The sequence below is a fragment of the Electrona antarctica genome (genome assembly GCF_951216825.1).
Source record: "Electrona antarctica genome assembly, chromosome: 14".
NCBI lineage: Eukaryota > Metazoa > Chordata > Actinopteri > Myctophiformes > Myctophidae > Electrona > Electrona antarctica.
The window spans coordinates 15,239,957-15,264,501 of record NC_136795.1 but is presented as its reverse complement, the minus strand read 5'-3'; the positions used below and the strand labels follow the sequence as shown (position 1 = coordinate 15,264,501).

Genomic DNA, 24,545 nt, shown 5'->3' with positions numbered 1-24,545 from the left:
GTAAATTTGTGCCTCTGTGGGGGGTATTTATATGCAAATATCTTGACCAATGGCATTGCAAGACTAAACAATGAACATCAATGATGATGTTTAGGTGAAAAAAGAATAGAAAAAAAAAAAAAGAATTAAGTGATTAATTAAAATAAAAATGTTACCGAGAAGCATCGCTGGGTCTTACTTAAGGGTCCATTTGGTTTAGTTCCAGTTCTAGCTGTGATGCAGTGGGACGAACCTCCACACTGAAGACCAGTGGTAATAATAATCATAGGCCTATTTGAACCCACCCTGACAAGCACTTGGAATGTAGAGGTTGAGGCAATCAATTTAGTTCGACACGGTTCCACAGATAAATATTGTGAAAATAAAAGATCTACAAGCTCATATGCTGCAAGACGCCATTTTAATTAAATTATTTGAGTCTTTTTTGCCTCTTTCTTATAGAGGGTATGCGCACGCATAAAGTGAGTGTCAAATCGAGTGGCAAAGCAAGTTTAATGCTGTTTAATGCAATCAGATAGGACTTTTCTGTTTGGGTGTATGGACTGTCAAGGCCAGAAAGTAGTTTTTTGAAAAACATCATGTGCGAACCTCCCTGTGGGTCCCGACCCAGAGGTTGAGAACCACTGAAAAGTCTTCATCACCAGTGTGAAGCTGCCTCATTTGTATAGAGAATTTACATCATGCCAACAGGATGCTCCAGGCTAATGTAATTCCTTTGAAAACTAACTGTCAACATGAATGAAATAATACCAGCGCACAGCAGGGTCATTTACCGTAAGTTGTTCTTTCATTTTATTGAGCCATCATTCAAGATTGTGTCCCGTCTTCCCCAGTGACACAGTGGGATAGGCTAAAAGTCGGCTTCTACACAGAAGTCAGCCTGTCATTCCAATGCTTCATTTATGCTTTGTCGTACGACATTATCACGCGGCGAATATGGCCGATCTACATGCTCGCGACACTGTGCGTACGCCACACGCCGTGAGCTTGTGGATCGGGCTATTTTCCGGTGCACAACACCGTTGCACGACAAAAGTATAAATCAGGCTTTAGCCTGTGATGACTCACTAACTGAGCTGTGGTTGGAGAATGCAGCAAACCACCTCCTCTCAGGTTAAGTCTCATTTATTTCCAAACGAATGGATGGTGGATAGCTGTCCAATACTAGAACACAACAGACAGTAATGACTCCCGCCCGTCAAACGGAGCGGTGAGGACGATTGGTCTGAATGGAGTCTTTTCCTCTTAACGTGTATAGAAAAATAATGGACATTTCACTCTTTTTATTCTCGTTTCAGTGAGACCGGCAGAGCGTCTCTGAAAGAGGAGTCTGCTGTGCAAGGTAAACAAGGTCACTTGAAAAACTCATTGTGTCAAGACTATCAACAACATAGCAGAGGGGGTAAAACTAGTTCTAAAAACAATTATATTATAAACTAAGACACTCAGGACAACAAGGGGAGAGAGGAGGGGCATAATCTGTCTAAAAAAAGGCATTAATTGCACAACTCTTTAAGCTATTATTCCATGGTAAACAATTGATCGTACGAACTAAATAAAGGCAGCATAGATTTTCTCCACTAGGCTGAGCAAACTATCACATTGTCCACTTTTGGGCTGGTGGACTCTTATGTTCAAATAAAACCAAAAACATTAAAATGCTTGTTGTGAGAGGCTATTTGCCATGTGGGTAAACGTACAGATACTATACCAATACTGCATTTTAAACTCATCGGGAGGTATGTAGTAACGTGAAGTCCAACCAGGCCCGTTTTTAAAAAATAAAATAAGAAATGTTTCTTCATCTTTTGTCAGAGCCGTTTTTCTCTTATGTCATTTCCAACGGAGCCATCCCATTTGCAGCCTTTATGCTGCATCAGTTTAGGCACTTCCTCTGACAAGGCAAACAAACTCTTTGTTTGCAGTGATGGACATCAAACGCCTTGAAGCATGTCACAGTCCATTCAAGACACACACAAAACACAAAATCTAAAGTCACATTCAAAAATATGTCACAGTAAACAGAGAACCATCGATGAAAAAAAGAATTAAAAAATAAAAATAAAATAGACGCTCTAAACTGACACTCCGTTTTTGTTCGACAAGACGGGACCAATTCCGTGCTATTCCTAAACCAGAGAGATTACAAGTCCAGGTAATTGCTGATATGTCTGTGCAATAGTGAGTGATGCTGCAAATGTAAACCTTAAAGCAGCACTTTAGAGACCTACTGTGAAAGGGGCGAGGATGTCATCCGACGCGCTACCTGTGACTTTTCACCTTCTGCTCCTCATCCTCATGTGGCGGCTGCTGATGTGACCTCTGCGTTAACATCATAATCTTTACAGTAAAGTGCACTTCATCTGTCCGCTCCCAGTCCCTATGCTCGCCTAACAACAATGCTTCAAAATAAGCATGATTAACCCGGTTCAAAGGCCCCGCTCCCTCCCCTCCTCTGAACGTCCTCAGAAAGAACACAGCAGCGTGAGCGTTGTCACTGAAATCCGACGACCCGCTTTCTGATTCCGTATGGGAGGAAGGATTTAAACTGTGCGTGGGAAAACAGAGTTCTAAACATGTGCGGAGGGTCCTCGTCAAAGTCCAGACCAGACGGTCCCTGACTTGAGGACTTGTGTGCCAGCAGGAAAACGGAATAATACACACCAGACAGCCATGTTAACCCTTGAGTAACGTCTTCAGATAAGACGAGACGCAAACATTACATCTTTGCTCTTGCAGTCGTTTATGTGCAAATTTCCAGCAGGCGTGTCTTCCTCCTCTCAGTCCATATTGCCACTTCACTGAGATCGTCTTGGCTCTCCAGTGTTGGAAGATGCCTTCGTTTGTTTTTTAAGTGTTGTCGGGTTCTGAGCCGACCTTGAGAGACCTTAGCATCCCGGCATTCACAAAGGTTCTCTCCAGAGCTCTCGACTCTCTGCCTCTGCCATTGTTTGCACGCGTGTGTTTAAAAAAAGTCTATCGCCTCTTGTGCTCTCTCCGGTGGCTACCTGATACGGCCATCGCTTTTGACGGGCCCCAGTTCAGACTTGGGGTCCGGGGACAGCGAGCTCCAGGAGGACTTGGTGCAGGGTCCCACTGCCGGGCAGGAGGAGGAGGTCTGCGTGGCGCACAGGTCGCCCGTCACCCAGAAGCCGGCCACGCTTCTGTCCACCCAGTCGTCCAGGGCCTTGCCCACCAGCTGTGCCCGCCGCTGGGCCTCCAGCAGGGCCGGCTCCTGGGGAGGCAGCTTCAGCATGGAGCTCAGCTGCTGGAAGCCCTGCTCCAGGTAGAGGTTACCAGGAGGACCCGAGTGGAGCCAGCTGTCCTCTTCTGCAACAGACCAACAAACAGGTGAGGAACATCATAATACAAAGAAGACTGGACATAAAGCCTCAAATATGAGCCAAGGGCCCACTTGAAACTCTCAAAAGCATCTTTAACAGCACGTTTATTTAATTAATTAATTGATTACGTTCCGGCTTGGATCAATGGAAATAACATAGTATACTTTTAAGTTGCTAATATTTATTCCTATCATAATGAAAACTTGTGTTAAACCATGACATTTGCTCATTTTGAACCATGACGTTTTTTCATAATTTCGTTTTATATCAATGCTGTTATATGACGTTAATATTATTCTATTTTTCAAATCTTGGCGATTTGCCAGTTATTTGGAGGCCCACTTGCAATATCCTCACGGCTCTCACGGGTTGGGAATGGTTGATCTAATCTACTAAAGTTTTACCGAGTTTGTAAACCCAACCGCAAAGTGTGTCAATGTAGAAACGGCTGGACAAAAATGCATGCCAGGAAAGCTAAAAAGTTAACGAAAACAAAGACTAAATCACCTTTGCGTAGCGGCTCCTTTCCTTTGAAGGCCAGCGGCATGACGAGGAAGCGGACCTCCGCCACGCGCTCCCACTGCCGGAGCACCCGCACCGTCCAGGCGCCTGGCCTCAGGGGGCGCTGCAGCGGGGGCCGGTACTGCGTGTACTCGGCGTCCACGTCCACGCTGATGTCGTAGGAGGCCGCCACCACCTGGGCCGGGTCCACCCACACGATGGTGGCCGTGAGGTTGGGCCCGCGGGCCCACTTCTGCACAGCCACCGGCTCGTCCAGGGGACCCATCACCCCGCCCAAGTTACGGAAGATCCTCTCCTTGGGGTCCCACTCGGTGCCGATCTGTCAGCGGCACGGATAACAACGTTAACCTATTATAAGACCTGAAGCCGATTCTACAAATGTCTTAGGACAAAAGTCCTAACAGGTGAAGATTTGTTGCTGTATCAGTGGTGCTCAAACTGTATCAGTGGTGCTCAAACTGTTCCATGCCAAGGACAGCCCGAAATTATATTTATTTGGCCGCCAACCCCCCATCTCTAAATATTTTGTTCCAGGGAAACCAGAAGCAAATATTTGAGTTAAAAATGTTCGCTTTAAAATAAATCTTTATAGTCAAAGATTTACAGATATACGGCATTTGCAGATATACAGTACACGCTCACGGCATGTCACTTCGTGCTGCACTAGTGACGTGTTGCTATTTTCGCTTATATAGAGCGTCCGGGCCCGCCTCCTACCCTGGACCAGGAAATGAAACCCAATGCATTTTTCCCATAGACATTTCTTAAAGTATTTATTTAAAGACGGTTACGCCGCGGACAAAGCCAACTCGAGTCGTGACAACTCATAACACAAACAATATTTTGGACCAAACAAAAAAAGTGTTGTAACCTGCCGTTTTTTTCTTCTTTCTAATTATTTGTTCGGCCCAAAAAATTGTGTTTGTTGTCATGATTTGTCACGACTCGAGATGGCTTTGTCCACGGCGTAAACGTCTTTAAATAAATACTTTCTGAAATGTCTATGAGGAAAATGAACAGAGAATCATTTCCTGGTCCAGGGCAAGGACAGTCTAAGAAGGATAAGACACGAAGACCGTACGGGCGACGCCATGTTGCTTTGGAAGGAAAGAAACATGCGCAATGGGCTATATGCAGCCAACACTTCCGCGTTCAGCTTCCTTGGTCTCAACTGCGCATGTTTCTTTCCTTCCAAAGCAACATGGCGTCGCCCGTACGGTCTTCGCGTCTTATCCTTCTTAGACTGTCCTTGGTCCAGGGTAGGAGGCGGGACTGCGACGCTCTATAGCCAATGGCCAATGGTTAAAATCAAAAAATGACAGATGCTTTCCCGGTTTGAATGGGTTGATCACAGACGGCACGGTCAGCAATGTCCATTGCTGGCCGTGGACATTATGACAGTTTGTATAATACAGTGTTTCTCGGTCACAGAACTTTTAAACTTTTATGCCGTTTAGGGTCCAAAGGATGGAGTGGAATAAACAATGTTCTCTCTATTTAGGTGTGTTGTATTAAACATCAAAGTAAATAGGGACATTGCTGTCCCTTGAAGTGGTTGCACCACTCAAAAATCAGTGTGTGTGTGTGTTAGCACCACTCACAAATGTTGCCTAGATCAAGCCCGTTACCGTGAATCCAATATTAAAATATCAAGGTGGTAATCTTCAAACAAAGTTCTCTTTCCCTCAGCAGTTTTCTCGCAGCACCTATATTTAATTTAATTTAACAGCTGTGACAGCAACTTTGATGCTGAACTTAGACGGCGTATAGCCTCGAGCCTGACCCCAGCGCAGCCCTTTGATCGCGTCTAACGGAAGAAGGCGAGGTGGCATGCATGACATGATCAAAGCGAGATCTTTACCTATCAGTGGTGGAAAAAAGTACTTAAGTACTCTTAAGTAAAAGTATCAATACTGTAATATACAAAGTATATACTTGAGTAAAAGTACAAAAGTATTGTCATCAATCAAAATGTACTTAAAGTAGCAAGAGTAAAAGTACTCATTCATAATGCAGAATGTTCCGTTTCAATATCTACACATATTTTGAAAATAGCATGGCGACGCATTGTGAGCTTGTAGATCGGCTATTTTCAAATGGCCAAAATGTATATAGCGCTAAAGTGGTTACAGTATGTTCTGTCAATAATAATCAAAATCTACAAAATAACTAGTAACCAAAGTTTTCAAAAAACAATTGTGGGGTAAAAGTACAACATTTGCCTCTGAGATGTAAGTGGAGTAGGAGTAAAAGTACTGGAAATTGGAAACACTCAAGTAAAGTGCAAATAACTAAAATTGCACTTAAGTACAGTATACTTAACCCATTTAGGCCTGACGTCGAAATAAACAAAAAACGTTCGCTCTGAAAGAATATATATTCAAAGATTTGTGCCGCATTTTTACGATTTTTCTAAAATAGCAGACCTACAAGCTCGTAGCGCGCCACTCGGTGGCGCGCTATGAGCTTGTAGATCTGCTATTTTTCAATAGCTAAAGTATAACATAATGCTTAGTTAAAACACCAAAAGGGGTTCCCGTCCAGAATGGGTTAAGTAATGTACTTTGTTTTCCACCACTGTTGTTTACCTCCAGGTTCTTGAGCCTCTCGAACTCCTTGAGGTTGGCCTCCAGCACCAACGTGGCCTGCGGCACCGCCCACACCTCCAGCGTCTCCCTGACCTTGGACTTCACGTTCTGGACCTCCTGCCGCAGCAGGTATCCCTGGAAGCGGTCGTCGTAGAAGTACACGTGCACCGTCACGGGGTGGCTCAACGCTTCGTACCTGCGGAGAGGGATGTCAGAAGATCATGTCATGTTTTCCCCCCCATGCGTTTGGTCCGTACTAACGGTTTAACCTGCCACGGGTTAGTTTTAACCTGCCACGCATGTCGGGAGCCACGGGTGAGTTTTAACCGACCCGCGGGTTAGTTGTAACCAGCAGCACATGTCTGGAGTGACGGTGTTGTCAAACTAATGCCTGTCGGACTGTTAGCATGTCTAATCAACGTATCCAACCCCATTTTGAGGGGCGCTAGCCCCTCCAATGCATGGCTTTTGAAATTCTATCATGGCAGCCAAGTCTATGGACTTTTAATGTTTGTTTTAGGGCACTAAATGACGACATGAGATGTCATGTGGCCAATATAAATACATCTTGTGACTGTTTCCGTTTTATACAATAACAACACAATGCATTCATGTCTCGTAACGTATATAGTGGCAGTGAATCTGCAATGAATGAATGCACCATTCACACCATCTCACTTCACACGAGTGTGATTTTGTTGTTTTCAACAAATTTTGTTAAACAAAATTCACAATATGTACGTAAAGATAACACAGAACTGTCAGCTGCGACACTCAGTGGCGTGCACAGACATTTAGAGGGGCAGGTGCTCAAGTTAAAAAAAGGGCACCTTGTGCAGCGCGTGGAACCGGCCGGTTGCCTTAATCTATTTTGGGCGGGAACCCCTTTTGGTGTTAGCATTATGTTATGCTTTAGCTATTGAAAAATAGCAGATCTACAAGCTCATAGCGCGCCACCGAGTGGCGCGCTATGAACTTGTAGGTCTGCTATTTTTGAAAAATCAAAAAAAAAAGAAGAAGAAAAAAATGTTTTTTTTTTTTTTTTTTTTCCAAAAGGGCACATTGCCAAAAGGGCAGGGGGTGCTCTAGCACCCCCTAGTGTCTATCTGTGCACGCCACTGGCGACACTGCAAACTCGGGTGGCTGACCTGCAGGCGTCCGGGTTGCTCTGCGTTTGCTCCAGGCTCTTGAGTCCGAGGCGAAAGAAGGAGGAGTAAGCGGTGAGGGCCACGTCACTGAGCGCTCCCAGCCCGTCCTCGCGCTCAAACAGGGTCTCCCAGTAGGCCTTGATGGCGGCCGTGCCCGGGGCGTAGTGGCCATACAGGTGGGTGTCCAGGATGTCGATGGCCTCCTGGTTCACCATGGACTCAAACTTGCGGGCAAAGAATGTGGGCCGCGTCAGTTGCTGTAAGAGACAAAGAATGTGGGCTGCGTCAGTTGCTGTAAAAGACAAATAATGTGGGCCACGTCAGTTGCTGTAAGAGACAAAGAATGTGGGCCGTGTCAGTTGCTGTAAAAGACAATGTTTGTGGGCCACGTCAGTTGCTGTAAGAGACAAAGAATGTGGGCCGCGTCAGTTGCTGTAAGAGACAAATAATGTGGGCTGTAAGAGAAAGAATGTGGGCCGTGTCAGTTGCTGTAAAAAACACGATAAATATAAATATTTGTTGCTGTCGGGGAGAAACCACTGAACTCTATTAAACACCATAAAGACAGGTGCTAAGACTTCTCCAGTATGATTTAATAAACAAATGTTAAAAACAAATTAAAGAAGTTATTTTCACGGCATGTCTCTGCAGGAGTCTAGCCATCATAGAGGGTGAGTCTGTGAGTGTGTTTAGGTGTCCAGAGCTATAAAACAGTTCTGGACTGACCATGCAGCGCCACATTTCTTCTGCTCACTGCCACTAGGCCACAGAAATACCACCACTCCATTGGATTTACTCTACAAGCGTGGGGATATACTGTAAATGTGCAACCAGTTGCATGTAAATCAGGTATGCTGTTATACTGGGTAAGTCATTGAAATTGAGATCGTTCTGAATACAATACAGTTGACGATAGGAGACAATATGATTTTGAGTATCAAACTGCTTCTTTTCGGAAATAAAATAATAATTTATATATATATAATATATATATATATATAAATTATTATTTTTGCCGGATTCTCTCACAGCCAGCTTAACCCATTCAAACCAGGAAAGTATCAGTGGTAATTTTAGATTTAATCCTTTGCTATTCAAAAGTAGCAGATCTATAAGCTTGCAGCGTGATCTGCTATTTTTGGAACATTTAAAAATAAAATATTAAAAATTTTCGAATTCCAATTTTTTTTTAAAGAACTGCCGATTTAGAAAGCTTTGTAGAATCAGGCCTCAAGGTATTAATGGGTTAAGTGAATGAAAAGCAGCTATTCATAGAAGACTGCGGCTCCAGGGCAGCAGCAGCAATCCCATCCGGCTGTGAGAGAGAGAGAGAGACAGAGACACACTGACCTGGATCCGGATGAGGTCCTGCGGTTTGAAGTCGTTGGGAGAGCAGCCGCACCAGTCTACGATGTGCTTGTACTGGCACTTACAGCCCAGCTTGCGGTTCCAGTTGGTGACGCGCAGGTTGTTGTCCACCAGCGTGTCACACATGTGGCTGTTCCCCAGCACCGTGTGGAAGAACGACTACGACAGAGAGGAAGGAGAGAGAGAGCAGGCGCACGTGACTGAACAACACCTCTGTAACGTTGTACAACTAGACGCTGTCACGATTATGAAATGTTACTTGACGATTAACATTCTCAATAGCCAGAGGCGTGCTGGAAGATGACTGTGTGTTGACCACGTAATTGCAACGTTTCCTGTTACATTTCAGCTGGAGAGCCGTGTTGCATCTGCTTCCTCCTGTTCGTTCTCAGTTTCTCTAATAGCAGGCCTATGTAAACCGGGCAAAACCGGGCAAAACCTGTATATCCAACACGCCGCCTCGCGGTGACACTGCGTCGATGGCCTACCGCAACGGCAAACAACTCGCTTGGTCTCAGGTCTAAATGCTAAACCACTCATCTGGGTAAGCGAAAAGGGCAAACGCAATGTTACTCCCCCTTCAGTCTGTCTGACAGTCTGGTGCTCTTGGAGCCTGAATGTAGAGCCTGTCTGATAAATCAATTATTTGAGATTTCAGACAATATCCGTATTAGCAATTATGCATCCTATGTGTCCCATGGGAAAGCGCCTATGAAAGATTTGTTTATTGAGCCGTCTGTCTCAGCTACAGAAACATAAAAAAGAGAGAGTGTGTGTGTGTGTGTGTGTGAGAGGAATGGGTCAGAATAATCGAATAATCGTTCAAAATCAAATTAAAAAATATATTATTATTACATCTGTTGCAAAGGCTACTGTATATTGTCATCCAAAACCTGTCCAGATTAGAGGATACCTAAGTATGGGTGTAATATTTATTTTTGAGTGGTGCAACCACTCTAACGAACAGCAATGTCCGTGTTCAACTATGTGTGTTTGTGTGTGTGTGACTCTGTGTGTGACTATGTGTGTGACCAGTACCAATGAGTACCAAAAGTGGCGCTGTTGTGCCAGAAACGGAGAGATAGTGCTGCATGTTGCCTGCTAATGAGAGAGCGAGATAGAGACAGACAGAGAGGGGGGGGGGGGGGAGATTTGCACCACTCAGTTCACAGGGGTGTGATTTTTTCTGTATATTGCGTTTAAGTAGTAATTAAAAATCAAATTTTACCTAGGATGGTCATTTGATATAAAAAATTAACAAATCCCCAGAACAATTTCACCCAATCAAATCCCCCAAAACATAAAAAAACATGATGTACCATTTAAAGAAAGAAAAACAGGTGCGCTTCCTCTGGAAGTGCCCTTGGTTAAAGCAGTGGGTGCTCAGCTTTGAAATAACTTAACTCATAAATAGGCATGTCCCGATACCGATACTTGTATCGGAATGCCCTCCGATATGCTCTTATTTGGTCATAAAATGTAGTGCAATGGATGTTTTGGTTGGTTAAAAAGAAAAATATGCATATTGAGTGTGTGTGTGTGTGTGCTTGCAAAGTGGAACATCACCAGGGCTAAACTTCACGTTATTCTACGTGATAACGCAACCAACATGAGTACATGTACTTTACACTTAAAAAAAAAAAAAGCACTGGTATCGGCATCGGCTAATAAAATGTAGTGCAATGGATGTTTTGGTTGGTTAAAAAGAAAAATATGCATATTGAGTGTGTGTGTGTGTGTGCTTGCAAAGTGGAACATCACCAGGGCTAAACTTCGTTATTCTACGTGATAACGCAACCAACATGAGTACATGTACTTTACACTTAAAAAAAAAAAAAAGCACTGGTATCGGTATCGGCTAATAAAATGTAGTGCAATGGATGTTTTGGTTGGTTAAAAAGAAAAATATGCATATTGAGTGTGTGTGTGTGTGTGCTTGCAAAGTGGAACATCACCAGGGCTAAACTTCGTTATTCTACGTGATAACGCAACCAACATGAGTACATGTACTTTACACTTTTTTAAAAAAAAAGGTATCGGTATCGGCTAACACAGAAATTGTTGGATCGGAATCGGATCGGAAACGAAAAAAGTGTATCGGGACATCCCTACTCATAAACCAACAAAGTGGAAAAAGCAGCACTCTAAAATAAAATATGCAAGACACTTTTTAGTCTGCTCTGAAGGAGGCCGTTTGCCGAAACGTGTCAGCGTTCTCAAATAAACATGAGAAATTGCATCTGAGCCAGTCTTTCATCTTTTATTTTCGAGTGCCGCTTTTTCCACTTTATTAGATAATATACCATTTGTTGCTGTCGGGGAGAAACTACTACTACTACTTTTGAGGATTTTGATTAAATCAATGCTATTGAAAGACCTTTATGTCTCCGTGTTGGTAAAAGAATATTGAACCAATCGTGCAAGTAATTGACAATATATAAAGTCACAATACCATTTTTGATGAGGCAGTATTGCTTTGTTTTAAAAATATAAGGTTTTGTTCATTTACCGAAAGATTTATCTTTTTCATTTCCTGAAACATTTTGGAGTTAGGTGGTTTCTTCGGAGAAAATACTACCTGTAATCGACTTTCATTTGGGTTTTTTTTTTTTAAAGATATTTTTTTGCGGCTTACGCCATTTTTATTGGTTTTTGAAGGGACAGACAGTAGGCTGACAGGAAACGGGAGAGAGATGGGGGAAGACATGCAGTAAAGGCCGTGTCGGGCTCGGGAGTCGAACCCGCGGCACACTGCGACTGGATTACCAGTCGGGTGCCCAGACGGTTACGCCACCGCCTGGGCCTTTGGGTCACTTTTTAAAGATGTTTTTTTTTGTGGCTTTTTCTGCCTTTATTGACAGGTTGAAAGTAATCTGCCAGGAAATGGGGAGAGAGATGGGGGGGAAGACACCCGTCGGGGTCGGGAGTCGAACCCGCGGCACGCCGTCAGGCTGGCTCAGCAGCCTAGGTGCCCAGACAGTTGAGCTAACTGTCGGGGCCCATTTGGGTCACTTTTACACATCCCTAGTAGTGTGTACATTACTCTGAGGGGAGGTGTGAACTGTGAAGGTACCTCGGCAGGGAGCAGTGCGTAGGTGTAGAACTGCTTGAGGCCGGACACCAGCGTGTCCTGGGAGGTCACCACGTAATCCACAAAGCGGCGGGTGAGCGCGAACCAGTCGGAGCCTCCAGACACCTCCAGGCCGTCGGGGATGCTGCGCTCGCCCAGGCGCCACATGTGGTTGTCGCACTCGTGGAAGAGGCGATCCAGTCCCTGCTTCTTTATGAACCTGGAGCACAGCGAGGGTTATCGTCAAAACAATGTTGATTGTTGTCGACTAAGACTATGACAGAAAAACGTTTTATTTGTTCACTGACGAAAACTAAATTAAAAACTAAACAAAAACTAAGCCATGATGACTAAAACTAAGACTAAATATATTGACAATTTCGTCAACAAATAAAAACTAGACTAAAATGTTAGGTTCTAACATTTTAGTCTAGTTTTTACTAGTGAAGAAGAGATTCGGAGAACTAAAAGACAGGTAATTTTATGTTTGGTTGCGTTGGGTGCTGCATTCTGAAAATAGCAGACCTACAGGTACAAGCACTGTGAGTTTGTACATGGGCTATTTTCTTCATGCAACAAAGTGTAAACTTTTTATTATTATTTTTCTTCATGCAACAAAGTGTAAACTTTTTTTTTTTTTTTTCGACAAAATCAACTGTATATTTAGTCAAATAAAGTCTTAGTCAACTAAAACCAGACTAAAACTAAACCATTTCAGATTACTAAAATGTGACTAAAACTAAATGACTACGACTAAAAATCTAAATTGCTGTCAAAATCAACACAAAGATTATTACAACATAACCATTCGTTCTTTAGATCATTTAATCTCTGTGAATCATGTAGATTGTAACATTATGGTAAATAAGGTAATGAATTACAGAATGATGGTAAAGCTCATCACAAGCTATCTGAGCCCAAACAGGTGTCAAAAGCAATCTACAAGATCAAATTAGAGCTATTTTTGTGTGACGCTGTATGTATGATAAAGTAGGGCGTTAATTTACAAAAAACATACGAAAAAAAACAGTTAAAATATGGAGATAAGAGTAAGAGGTTTCGGCCCGACAGCAACGATATAGAGCAACATAGGATTTTCAGAAAGCTGCATTTATAGAATGGGCCTCAGGTCTTAATGGGTAAGGTGGATAATACTGTGAATCAGAGATGTGTGCTACAGTGACAGCTCTCACCTATAATACTGTGAATCAGAGATGTGTGCTACAGTGACAGCTCTCACCTATAATACTGTGAATCAGAGATGTGTGCTACGGTGACAGCTCTCACCTATAATACTGTGAATCAGAGATGTGTGCTACGGTGACAGCTCTCACCTATAATACTGTGAATCAGAGATGTGTGCTACAGTGACAGCTCTCACCTATAATACTGTGAATCAGAGATGTGTGCTAGGGTGACAGCTCTCACCTATAATACTGTGAATCAGAGATGTGTGCTACAGTGACAGCTCTCACCTGGCATTCTCTCTCCCATGGGACTTGAGGAAGTTCCTGTCTCTGTGCTGTGACAGGAAAGCCACAAGTTCATCATTAGTCCTGTGGTAAGTTGAATAGATAAAAGAAGAGAAGGGAACAGAAATGAGAAAAAACTAAACAAAAATGAACAAAGAGACAAGTATTAGGACGGAAATAAAATGCTGTCTGGCTCTGAGATATGCGTAACAATATTAGTGCGTGTGGTGGTGGAGGCATAATTTGAATCCACTGTCATTAAAAAAAAAAGTGATGCCAAAATTTCATCTCATATGCTTGAGTTTATCCAGCTACACAAAAGGGAGTGAGAGATGACTTTGTAGAATTAGTGAGCTAGAGGCTTGGCGGATTACATCCGAGCACTCCAACTTATTCTGCTCGTGGGACAATTCAGGAGGATTGGCCGCTGCCTTGATAGGGGCTCACAGCGTCCTCAGACATCCAGCCAGGACTGATCAACAAGAAAGGCAATGATTTACTGTGCACTCTGTGCATCAACAGCCAATACAGTCCATTGATGCAGCTACCAGCGGGAGATTTTCATTCAGCATGCATTCGGGGCCGCTGTTTATCTCGTAGCTTGCTGAGTCAAAGTCACTGTAGGTCAACGGAGTAGAGGAGTCAAATCCCCGACCAAGCAAGTACTGGAAATCTAAGCCACTGATGATAAAGGGGTTAGGCCAGAGCGCTTATCATCATAATCTCAAACCTTGTGCGTGGCAGTGTATCTGGGATATACACAGGGCCTGAAGAGCGTGACAGGGAGATATTGAACACGCACACATCACGTGCACACCAGTGTTGCCATCTGTGCTTATTATAAGTGACTTTGGGCTTGTTTTTCTGTTAAGTTGCTTAATATGTATTTGTCCTCAGCCCCCATCTGCTACTACTTCTTAAATATTTGTTCTAATTCATTTTTCTTTCATTTCTTCATGACATTGCTGAAAAAAATCATTGGATGTGATTAATTCATGAAAGTTTTAGCTTTTTTGGGAATGTTTTTTGAAAATGTTTTGAAATAATAATAATTAAAAGCCAAATGTAGGGAACCAAAGAAATGAGGGGACCCGTGACCCACAAATGGGTCGTCCAGCGTTTGGGAACCAGTGTGTTAACCAACCTGGTGGGGAAGTCTGTGGCGCTCAGGTTGACGAAGAAGTCCCACTTCCACTCCAGCATGGAGAGAAGGTCCTGCATGCTGCGCAGGTAGGCCTTCAGCAGGCTGGCACCGCCCCAGATGGTGACCATGCGCCATGGCGTGGCGCGCACGTTGGGGTACTGCTGGGCAATCTGCAGCACTTCCCGGTGCATGTAGTTGGATCGCTGGCGAGAGTTCCCGACAAAAAGAGGGTCACGTGGTTAAACAGGGTGGGAAACTGTGCATCGTTCAACACAAAAGGATAATCTAGCTTTTTGGCCGGGTGACAAGTAGTCCACATTAGCCTGATCATCAGTAGCCGCCACCCTGCTGTGGCAGCCGAGGAGAACTGGCGTGTGTTGTAAGACGGTATGATGACATCAGGGCTGGAAATGTGGGTCAGTGAAACGGGAGACAATTCAAGGTATTTTGTCTTGCAAAGTGCAAACGTACATTTACCACTTTGAGGACGGCAATAGAACCGAGTTTAGAGGTTGCTCTGGAGAAAAGCTGTCAGACAGGGATTAAACACGATGGAGCAAATGAGAGAAGTTGGAAAAAATACCTGCAAAAAAAGAATTAACGTCAAAGAGGTGTGGAGCCAGCAGGGCTTAAGCCCCGGCTGTCGTGAACTCGCAGCCCTCTCAGTGGCCTGCTCAGCAGAAAACCCAGCAGGAGAACAGGGCTGGTTTGTGGAGAGGGGTGGACTAATTCCAGCAGTACAACTTGACCCGTTTTTCTTTTTCCGCCGGCTCCATCTCTCAAATCGGCCCGTTCCCTCAGAGACGGATGAGGCAGGCTTGACCCTGCGGTCTCCGCGGTGACTACCCCGTCTCACTCCTCATTCATCACCGCTATGCGCTAGCCGCTCTGCGAGTCCCGGTGCGACTGCACCGAGACAGTTCCCCGCGGCTTGAGGGAGCGACCTATCCAGCTGGTGCACAGGTGCACAGACTCGGAGAGCAACGATCTTCCGCCTTGTCAGCGCCGGAGCACCCCTGGGATTCCGGCACTTCGGCGTTGGCATTGTAGCATGTGCTTCTGTCGTCATGTTTTACACACCACGGGCACTTTCCTCCAGTACACTAGGAATAATTAACCACACAAAGCAAGCCCCTCTCTCCGGACTAATCCACCTACTCCTAAGACCCTCTGGGTACGTTTGACCTCTCCGACGTGAGAACAACCAGCCTGTAAACACATTAGCGGTCTGGGCGTACGCTGCGCAGAGGGCATCGACTCACCGGCATTAAAGGTTGGCTTATGCTATGGCAGCAATGATTCAGCGATTAATCATTTTTGATTAAGGTGTGTTTACAACATACTGGTGCTCTTTGTGTGTTGGCACATGTGCGTTTGTCGGACTCAGTGGAAACGGAACCCATTAGTCTGTAGTGCAGACTGTGCAGTGTAGCGGTAGAAGTCCAATCCACACTAGAGCTTACCTTGTCTACGTGTATGTAATAGTAGTGATCGCGGTGGTATATGGCTTTGATGAGACGCTTGAGCTGGCGCACGGCGCGGCCGTGGACCATGAGGACGAAGGCCACCCGCACAGGGTTGTCCACCTTGGACAGGCTGTTGGCCAGCTCATCTCCTGCCTGGACTGGACCGGACACTCCTGGAAGACCAAAGGACATGCACGTTACAGACACGATGCTCCGGCCTAATGCTAAACATTCACAGTAGTGGCGACAAAAGCTAACAAAATAGGCTAGTGTGGCCGGTGACATTGCTGCCGAGTTGCCGTTCAAAATGTTGCTCGAGCCAAAATATAACGTGAAACGTTGCAATAAAAACAAATCCTACAACTGGAAGCCCACAAGTTTACGCTGCTTAAATGTGTCATGAGTTTGTAGCTTCATGTCTGTCTGGCTACCATTTAAAATTATGTGTGAACGCAGCACCTATCTAATGGTTTGGACGGGATATATACAGGAGAAAATACATAACAAAATGACAAAGCAGGGAAGGGACACTAAAGCCAAACATCTTATTCACAAGCCTAAAGGGAATCCCGAAAGAGCTAGTTCCGAATTTTTTCTTAATGGCAAGTATTTCATACAACTTAAGTTCAAAAATTGTGAACTATCCCTTTAATGGCCAGGGAAGATATCATATTAGGCGTTTGGTCTTCAGGCAGAGGCTCTGAGACACTCCGCTACAGTCTTGCGAGACACTGAAACAGACAAATGAGGATGATCTTCGCAGCTATAGCAAACAAACCACAACACACTATCAGCACCAGCAGTGGATGAATGACTGACAGAGATGAATGGGTGTGTGTTGGTAAGGGTCTGGGGACTGTGTTTGGGGCACGCAGGTGGAACATTCAGACAGCACATTGCATGTAATATTCATGCGAATGTGGTGCTTTTCCGTAAAAAATGTATCAATGAGAGAAAATTGTGCTGATAAATCTTTAAAAACCTGCAGTGCCGTGTGAGAGATGAAGAGTGTGTGAGAGACAGAGAGGCGTGTGAACGCACCAAGATGAGGGCAGAACTGAGGGAGAGCCTGTGGCATCAGCTGTCCAGCCTGGTGTTGACACACAATGTTGGCGATCTCCTGCCGGCACTGCTGCGTGTTTGCGCGGTGCAGGGCGGAGAGTGCGTCCTTGCCCATGATGTCACATTTGGGCACAAAGTCACCGCCGGGGGCCTGGGGCACCCCGTCCACGCTGCCCGGCTCGCCCGGTATGATGGGAGGTGGGAGCCTGGCACCACCCTCGCCTCCACCTCCTCCTCTGGCCTCGCTGAAGTTGCGGCTGCTGGAGGGGTCATGGGGAAGGACGCCGTCCACTCCGGCCCCCGTCATTACTTGCTCCTGGGCCCCCTTCGGCCCACCGGGGGGCTTCCTGCGCCGGGTGTTGGTGCCCCTGGCGGCCGTGCCGCCGCCACCTGTCTGCAGCCGGCTGCTCCATCTGCCCCCACTCCTCCCCGACAGGGCGCTCTGCCGGTCCCACGGCACCACGTCGCGCTTGGGGTCCTGGCTGTTGTGGTCGGGCAGCTTGGACCGCCTTGTCTTCCTCTGAGGAGATGGAGGAGAAAGCGAGATAATGAGTGAGGGGAGAGATGGGGAGAGATAGAGGCGACAGAAGAGACGTGATTTTAGAATCCATTCCACCCCCAGATGTCTTGCCAGTCATAACAGCAGAACATTGGGAGCGACTGCTGCTGTAAGGAGGAGGGGATGATTCAACCTCTCTCTAACATGACAAGAGAAAGAAACCCGCTAAGACAACAGCACAGGAGCTCCAGAGACAAGGACGTGTTTACTCCAGTTTGGTTTTGAGTTTACCCCCCCGTGCTGCTACTGTATGATCTGGGTTATTTTTAGCAAAAGCGCTGCCTTTTGTGGAGTTAATCTGTGAGACACAGTCCGGGTTAAGGCGGGCACACACACGTACAAAGACACAGAATGAAGCCATTCAGTGCATGGGGACCTTAACGAAACCTCTATGGCAAAGCGTGCGTGCAAAAGCGGACACATGCACGTAGTACGGTTGGGCCATAATTCCATAATTCATAAAGAATTTAAATGAACAGCCCCACATTTGGCATATGTACGCACAAAATAAATCACAGAGGAGAGCTCAGGAAACAATACCGAGGGTCCACAATGGGGCCAACCTGATACACCGCCATGTATGTTTCTGTGACTCGTGACGGCGTGGCGTCCCTTACTCTCTTTGCAGAGTAGTCAGAAGAGGCCTTTTCAAATGGACAACGGCTGGGCGCTGCTGGAGGGATGCCATCCTCCCCAACAACAGCTGCTGGCCAACATCCTCGTCGGAGTAGGGCCAAATAGACCTATCAGCATTCAGCAGTCACCATGCCAATTCCAGCGGTGAAGTCCCCCCCCCCCCAATCCCATCCTGTCACTTCAATTGCTCAACCAACACCCCCTTCATGTCGTCACATCAGACCCTGGCAGTCTGATAAAGAAAGCCCTTTCGGGGCGCTGCTGTAAAAAATAAAAAAATAAAATTGCCAGTTTCTAATTTAGAAAGTCTTGGAAGATTTGGAGAACTCCTATAATTACATGCCCAAAATGGAGTTGGGGACACCAGATTGAAACTAGAAAAGGGCAACGCTGAAGAAAGCGCTGTGTGTGTGTGTGTGTGTGTGTCTATCTCATCTTGGAGAGTTTCACATTGTCTTCAGTGTTAATACAGCCTGCCATTTGTGTCTAAAATTAACCTGTAGCCTAACATAGCCCTGTCACATACTGCTGACCAAGCAGCTAAGACCTTCAAAAGAGACAGAGTCGTCATGATGAAGATGACATCTACGTCTGAAAAGCGACGACGACGACAACAACAAAACAGACAGAGCACCAAAAAAAGACTTGACTGACTTCATGGTCCTCAAAACACCTTCCCAACAGGTGTAGACATACTAGACATGATCCTCTTATAATCTATCTAAACTAAATCCCAGAAGTATGACGAAGTTGAGAGGTTTTGTTGGCGGAACTCCTCGCTTTGACAGTAAATCCAAACAGAGCATGGGATTTAGCGGCGTATCTGTAACAACAGGCCACATTTCACAGAGGAAAAACAACACTACAACGCGGCCCTAGTGGACCGTATTTATCTGGAAGAACTGTGTTAAAAACATCCATTACATGAAATATAAGATGTCCATCTTCCCAGTAATACAAAATAAAAACAAATCCTCAGTGTTCATTTAACTCGGAGAAGGTACGTATGTCAATTTTGTACTTTTTGTACCGGGTTTTAAATTGCTTTGGTGCTGCTCTGGCATTACCGTCATCTCGAGTGAGTTATTGATCTGTGGACTAGGCTACTTCAACAGCATACTTCTCCGTCTCCCCAACATACAACACAATTTAATCTCAAAGCAACAGTGTAGCGAGAGATCAATAAGACAATACAGTTCTCTCTGGGGGAATTCGGTCATGTTCATTGCACGGGGGATTTGAGGCAGAAGGGAAACAACAGAAACAAGCACAATTCAGAAAAATTGAGCCGGGAATGTTATGGCAAAGCTATTCATGCCTGGATGGGGTTTCATTGGCATGCTGCTCTTATAGGCCGTTCTCTAAACACATCCTCTGCTGCTGTCATGCAGCATTTTTCTTGTGTATAATAGGGATAAACGGTGCAAATCACAGCTCGCCGCATGGCTGGCCTCAGTGGAATACAAAAACGGGCCTCCGAAAATTGATAGGCGTCGCAAAAGCAGGGCTTGAGAGCTATTTTGGCTTCTTCTGGATGAGCAATATCACATCCCTGCCACGCTGGTTTATTGGATCCTGGCCTGCGCGAAAGGCGCCTCAAACATTAGCACTTGGAGAGGGGGCAAGAATAACAGTGAGTGGGCCACGGGCTTCCTGCCTGTGTCAGACGACGACATGGCAGAAAGCAGGCTCTCTTGCCACAAGCCACTGGGACACCGACAGCCTGCCAGGGACAGTGGCAACAGAACAGGGGCTGCGGCCAGGCCAGCGGGGTAGGACGTCACAGAGCAGATAAATGAGCGCCAGCGAGGCAGCACAGCCAACCAATACAGTGCAGTCAGCTACTGACAGCCCATCACACTCCAAAAGCCATTATAGTGAGAGGCACTGTAAGCCCAGGCAGCAACATACCACGCATTGCACTGCCTGCTGCCTCGCTTCTCCCGAGAGTCGAGTTAACAGGCAAGTGAATATATCAGAGGACACAGAGCTTAAGTTTGACAGCTGCGCGAGAGTGAGAGCTCGCCTTTAAAGACTATTGTCCTCTCATGTCAATATACACAGAAAACAGCTGTGTGGCGCAAAGGCTTAACGTCTAAATTGGTGATAAATTGTAGCGCCAATTTTCACAGCTTTTAATTAGCACCATCGCGTCAAAAATTTATTTGTTCAAAAGCGAGCCATGAAGCCTCTTTTGTTTCCAATTAGAGCTGAGCGAAGTCAGTCATATCAGTGGCGTAATCTGCTGGAATGAAAGAGAAAGAGAGCCATAAAGAATAAGCACGGAGTGAGTTGAACAGAGCGCAAGCATTTGCTTGTTCCTTCTGTGCGGCAGGCAGCCTTAATAAAAACACGTGTGGCCATGTTCACACGTCCACAGCCAGCTGCTGATTAAAACACAGCTGACACGAGACACTGCTGAGCTGTGAGGAATCACTCTGTCTCACTCTGTCTTGCTATGCCTCCTTGACTGAACAACTCTCACAGGCTGCCGCTCTCCGTTCCAAGCTCCGATGAACAGTGTTCCAGTGAATAGTCATTCACCTGATGAGGGAGGAAGCATGCGTTTCTTGGGACACACAGTTGAGTGAGTGGGGTCAGAAAAAAATGGACACCGCTTCCTTCCCTCAAGGGGAATCGTATGTCACGCTTCACGTTTCCTGTTTACACTGACGTCTGTCCAGAGGAAATGGATTAATTGCGTCTTAGCCGATGTTATTTTTATCCACAGAAAGGGCAGAGGGACAGATAAATGGCAGAGAATGGAGCTTAGCAGGCTGTTGTGCACAGGGCCACTGTCCAAGCTGGTCCACACTCAATGTGACGTTTTCTCGGTGGAAATGCCGGGCACCAAGTACAGATCCCTCACTTTTCCAAATATCTCCTCTAACTGAAAGCCTTCATAACAGCCTCCTCTCCCTTCAGGCAAAACTCTGTGGTGTATGACCCACCAGTATGGAGGGAAGGTTCTGCACACTCCACACATGTCACATCTTGATGGGAAAAGAGGGCAGAGGGTTCCTACCAAACTCACATTTCAGCTCACACATTCCTGTGTCTTCCACTGTATCCATGTATCTCAAACCGTAATGGCGAAAAATGCAAAGCCCTCTGGGATCTGTTAACAGCTCACAATTATCTTATTTAGAAGAACTGGGAGGGTCTGGGGCACAACCCCAAGGCACTGTTCCAGGTGTGCATGTGAGCTGCTGCACTGTAGAGAGAAGCTTCCCATACAGAGGTGCTGCATGATTGGATGATTAGCATGATTGGTTCAAATACTCTCTCTGTGGTGGCCTCAGTCAGTCAGATAAGCCACTCTTTATTCTCTTTAGCAAAGGACCATCTAGGACACTGGTGTCCAAAGTCCGGCCTGCGTGCAAATTGCGCCCCGAAACTGAGCAGATTGGACCTTCCGTTCCAGCGATAATGGCCAAAACATTTTGAAAACGGCCATTCAAGTTGACAATTTGTTTCAGGCAGGATTTGAGAACTCTAGTTTAATGTGGGCCCAGTCATAAATGACTGCCATTGTAATGCAAATTAAAGAGAGATGTACTGTAGCTATACTAACCAGTGTATCTATCAACGTTACGCTTACGCACTTGGCAGCTAAACAGACAGACAGACCTTGCACATCTGATTACATTTGGTAATGTTAAATAAGGCTGAAAAAAGGCGCAAAAAGAGTTATTTGTATTTTGGTCACAGCACACCTGACAAAAGACCTTTGATATTGATTAAACAAAATTGTTGAAATGCAATGCAATTATGATAGGTAGGAGATGGCCCTTGGGCGTCTTAAATTTATTTTCTAATTTGGCCCCTTTGAAGAAAGTTTGGACACCCCTGATCTAGGACTTACTGTGTGTGTGTGTGTGTGTGTGTGTGTGTGTGTGTGTGTGTGTGTGTGTGTGTGTGTGTGTGTGTGTGTGTGTGTGTGTGTGTGTGTGTGTGTGTGTGTCCATTTGGAACCCTGCCTCAAGGAACCCTGAGGTTCTCCAGGTGGACCCCACTTGGAGAAATACTGGTCTGGTAGAGGAACACACAGTTTAAGTTCAGGTGTGTATCCAGTCATTCAAAAAGATAAGCAAGGTAGTAGACCTTCCTAAAATAGGCTAGAGGAGTCAGTGGATGTATGCAATGCCACATACTTGTAACAGAGTTATGGGGGTCCTTGAAATGAAATGGTTTGGGAACCACTGTGGCTAGTGTGCACATCTCTAGATGGGGATCATAGAGACAAAAATGACAAACCGTGCAGAGATGACAGAAATATGAGCAAAGGGATTAAATATGTTGAATGCATTTCTATAGAACAGCCAGGCCAGGATGGGTATAAACGCATGATAGAAATATGCATAATAGCTGATTTGCATAGACCAGATTCAGATATCCTATTTGCCTGTCAGTCTGATTTAATCAGAGCACACAGTAAGAAGTAGAAGTGACATCCTCACTAGACCTGTACTTTCATTGAACTGTACCCATTCTACAAACTGTTAAATACAATTCTCAATCAGCTGACACCACAGTGCAGTGAAGCAATCCTCCTTTTCTAGTGTCTACGTCTCTCTCAATCTTCTATGGTCTCAATCTTGAATCATTCTCCGTCGTACCACGGTGTACCATTGCCGACAACATCTGATGTACAAGCTTGTAAATCAGTTCTTGTCGCTAAGCGACACAGTGGCGGCGGCGCGATGGAGTAATATTAACGAAGCTCTAAATCGCCCTTAGTTAGTTACCTCCAGCTTCTAATCTACTACAAAACACGACACAGCCAGAGCCAGTCCAAACGAAACGCACCCACAGACTGCCAAGTGAAATCTTTGACATTTTAATCATAAAACGAAAACGGTGACAGCAACTTGAATCTCGTAAAGTGAATAATGTGTCTGTGTGGTCTGTGTACACTGTACAGTCAAGTCCACCGGGGTGATCAGACAACGTTTTCGGCGAGGAACGGAGAGAGACGTGATTGATGATCATGGGATGTTTCTGTTCTTCTGTTTAGTTTAAACAAGCACAGCGGAGTTCCTCACCTCGGGAGATGCTAACGTTAGCACGTTTAGCTGTGAACTGTACAACGCCGTGGTGATACTGATATACAGTTAGCCGCTAACGTTGCTAACAGCGCTGGAATTAAAGAACCGAGCTGAATCTCCCTGCCAGGCTGCCGCCGTCCACCACGCCGGGGGAATAACACACAAGCCCCGGCGGACCCCCCACACCATCTCACCTCGGCCTCGCCCTCCTCCAGACTCCTCAGACTCCACACCACCAGACCCTGCACCAGGAGGATGGTCAACGCGGCGGCGATCGCCAGTTTGTACCGACGGAGGAGCTTCTGCACCCGAGCGCTGGCCACCATCTTTCCTCCTTCACTTTAGTTCCGACTCCCCCGGCCGACCGTGCGTTTTGGCAGGGGCGCGTGCACACGAGAGGGGATTGTGTATGATCGTGTGTGTGAACGAATGGACTGCGCGCGCCGCGCGCTCACGCCGTGACGCCCCAGCGTGTGCTTCGTCGTACGACGGTGTCGCGCGGGCCCAGCCGAACACGGGGTCAGCGAGCGACACCGTCCGTGAGTGACCATTATGACACACTTAAGCCTATAGGCCTATTCCCATCACACAGGTAATCGCTGCTAATCAAATGGAGTGTTCACATAGTTGCTTGTTTTCACTGAAGTTCTTGCAAAAATGTATTGCAGCAGTAGAATGCAATGCACATGCACTTTTGCCACTTATGCAGAGTCTGGGGGGGCCCAGGGGCCTTTGCTACTGCTAGTAGGGACCCATGAATAGCGCCTTTAAATAAACACAAGGACGCTTTACAATTTACATCAAACTAGCTTCACCACTATATCCTAGGCTGCACCCCGAGTCAGTCTTCTATCTACACCTGACCGTGCTTATAGTCATTATGGGGGGGGGGGGTCCCCAGATGACAGTAATTTAAGGACTTTTAAGACCTCTTTAATGCCTTTAAAAATAAATTAAATGAAAAAGACCATTACTGCATCCAAAGCAATCAACTAATCGTCAAACATATTGGCCAACATGTCACAGAGGCAAACATTGTGAAAATAGCTGATCTACAATTTCTGCAAACATACAACAATGGCTACTTTGATTCGAGTCTTGATACCTACTATAAAGGT

The 24,545-nt window shown here is 45.6% G+C and overlaps 1 protein-coding gene across 1 annotated transcript; it reads right to left on the bottom strand.

Moving 5' to 3' along the window:
• Nucleotides 1-765: 765 nt before the first annotated feature.
• Nucleotides 766-23,970, bottom strand: xylt2 (xylosyltransferase II). Its single transcript, XM_079519591.1, has 11 exons — nt 23,622-23,970; nt 17,164-17,704; nt 16,120-16,295; nt 14,657-14,859; nt 13,516-13,596; nt 12,044-12,260; nt 8,953-9,129; nt 7,603-7,859; nt 6,455-6,650; nt 3,852-4,185; nt 766-3,330 (listed from the first exon to the last, which is right to left on the bottom strand). The coding sequence occupies exons 1-11, from the start codon at nt 23,751-23,753 to the stop codon at nt 3,005-3,007; spliced, it is 2,640 nt and encodes an 879-aa protein (XP_079375717.1). The 5' UTR covers nt 23,754-23,970; the 3' UTR covers nt 766-3,004.
• Nucleotides 23,971-24,545: the final 575 nt, after the last annotated feature.

Coding starts and splice junctions, on each gene's coding strand:
- xylt2 (XM_079519591.1), bottom strand. CDS start 23,753: ATGGTGGCCAGCGCTCGGGTGCAGAAGCTCCTCCGTCGGTACAAACTG. Junction 9,130..12,043: donor ACGCACTGCTCCCTGCCGAG/GTACCTTCACAG, acceptor TCTCTGTCGTAG/TCGTTCTTCCACACGGTGCT. Junction 6,651..7,602: donor AGCAACCCGGACGCCTGCAG/GTCAGCCACCCG, acceptor CCCTCTCCGCAG/GTACGAAGCGTTGAGCCACC.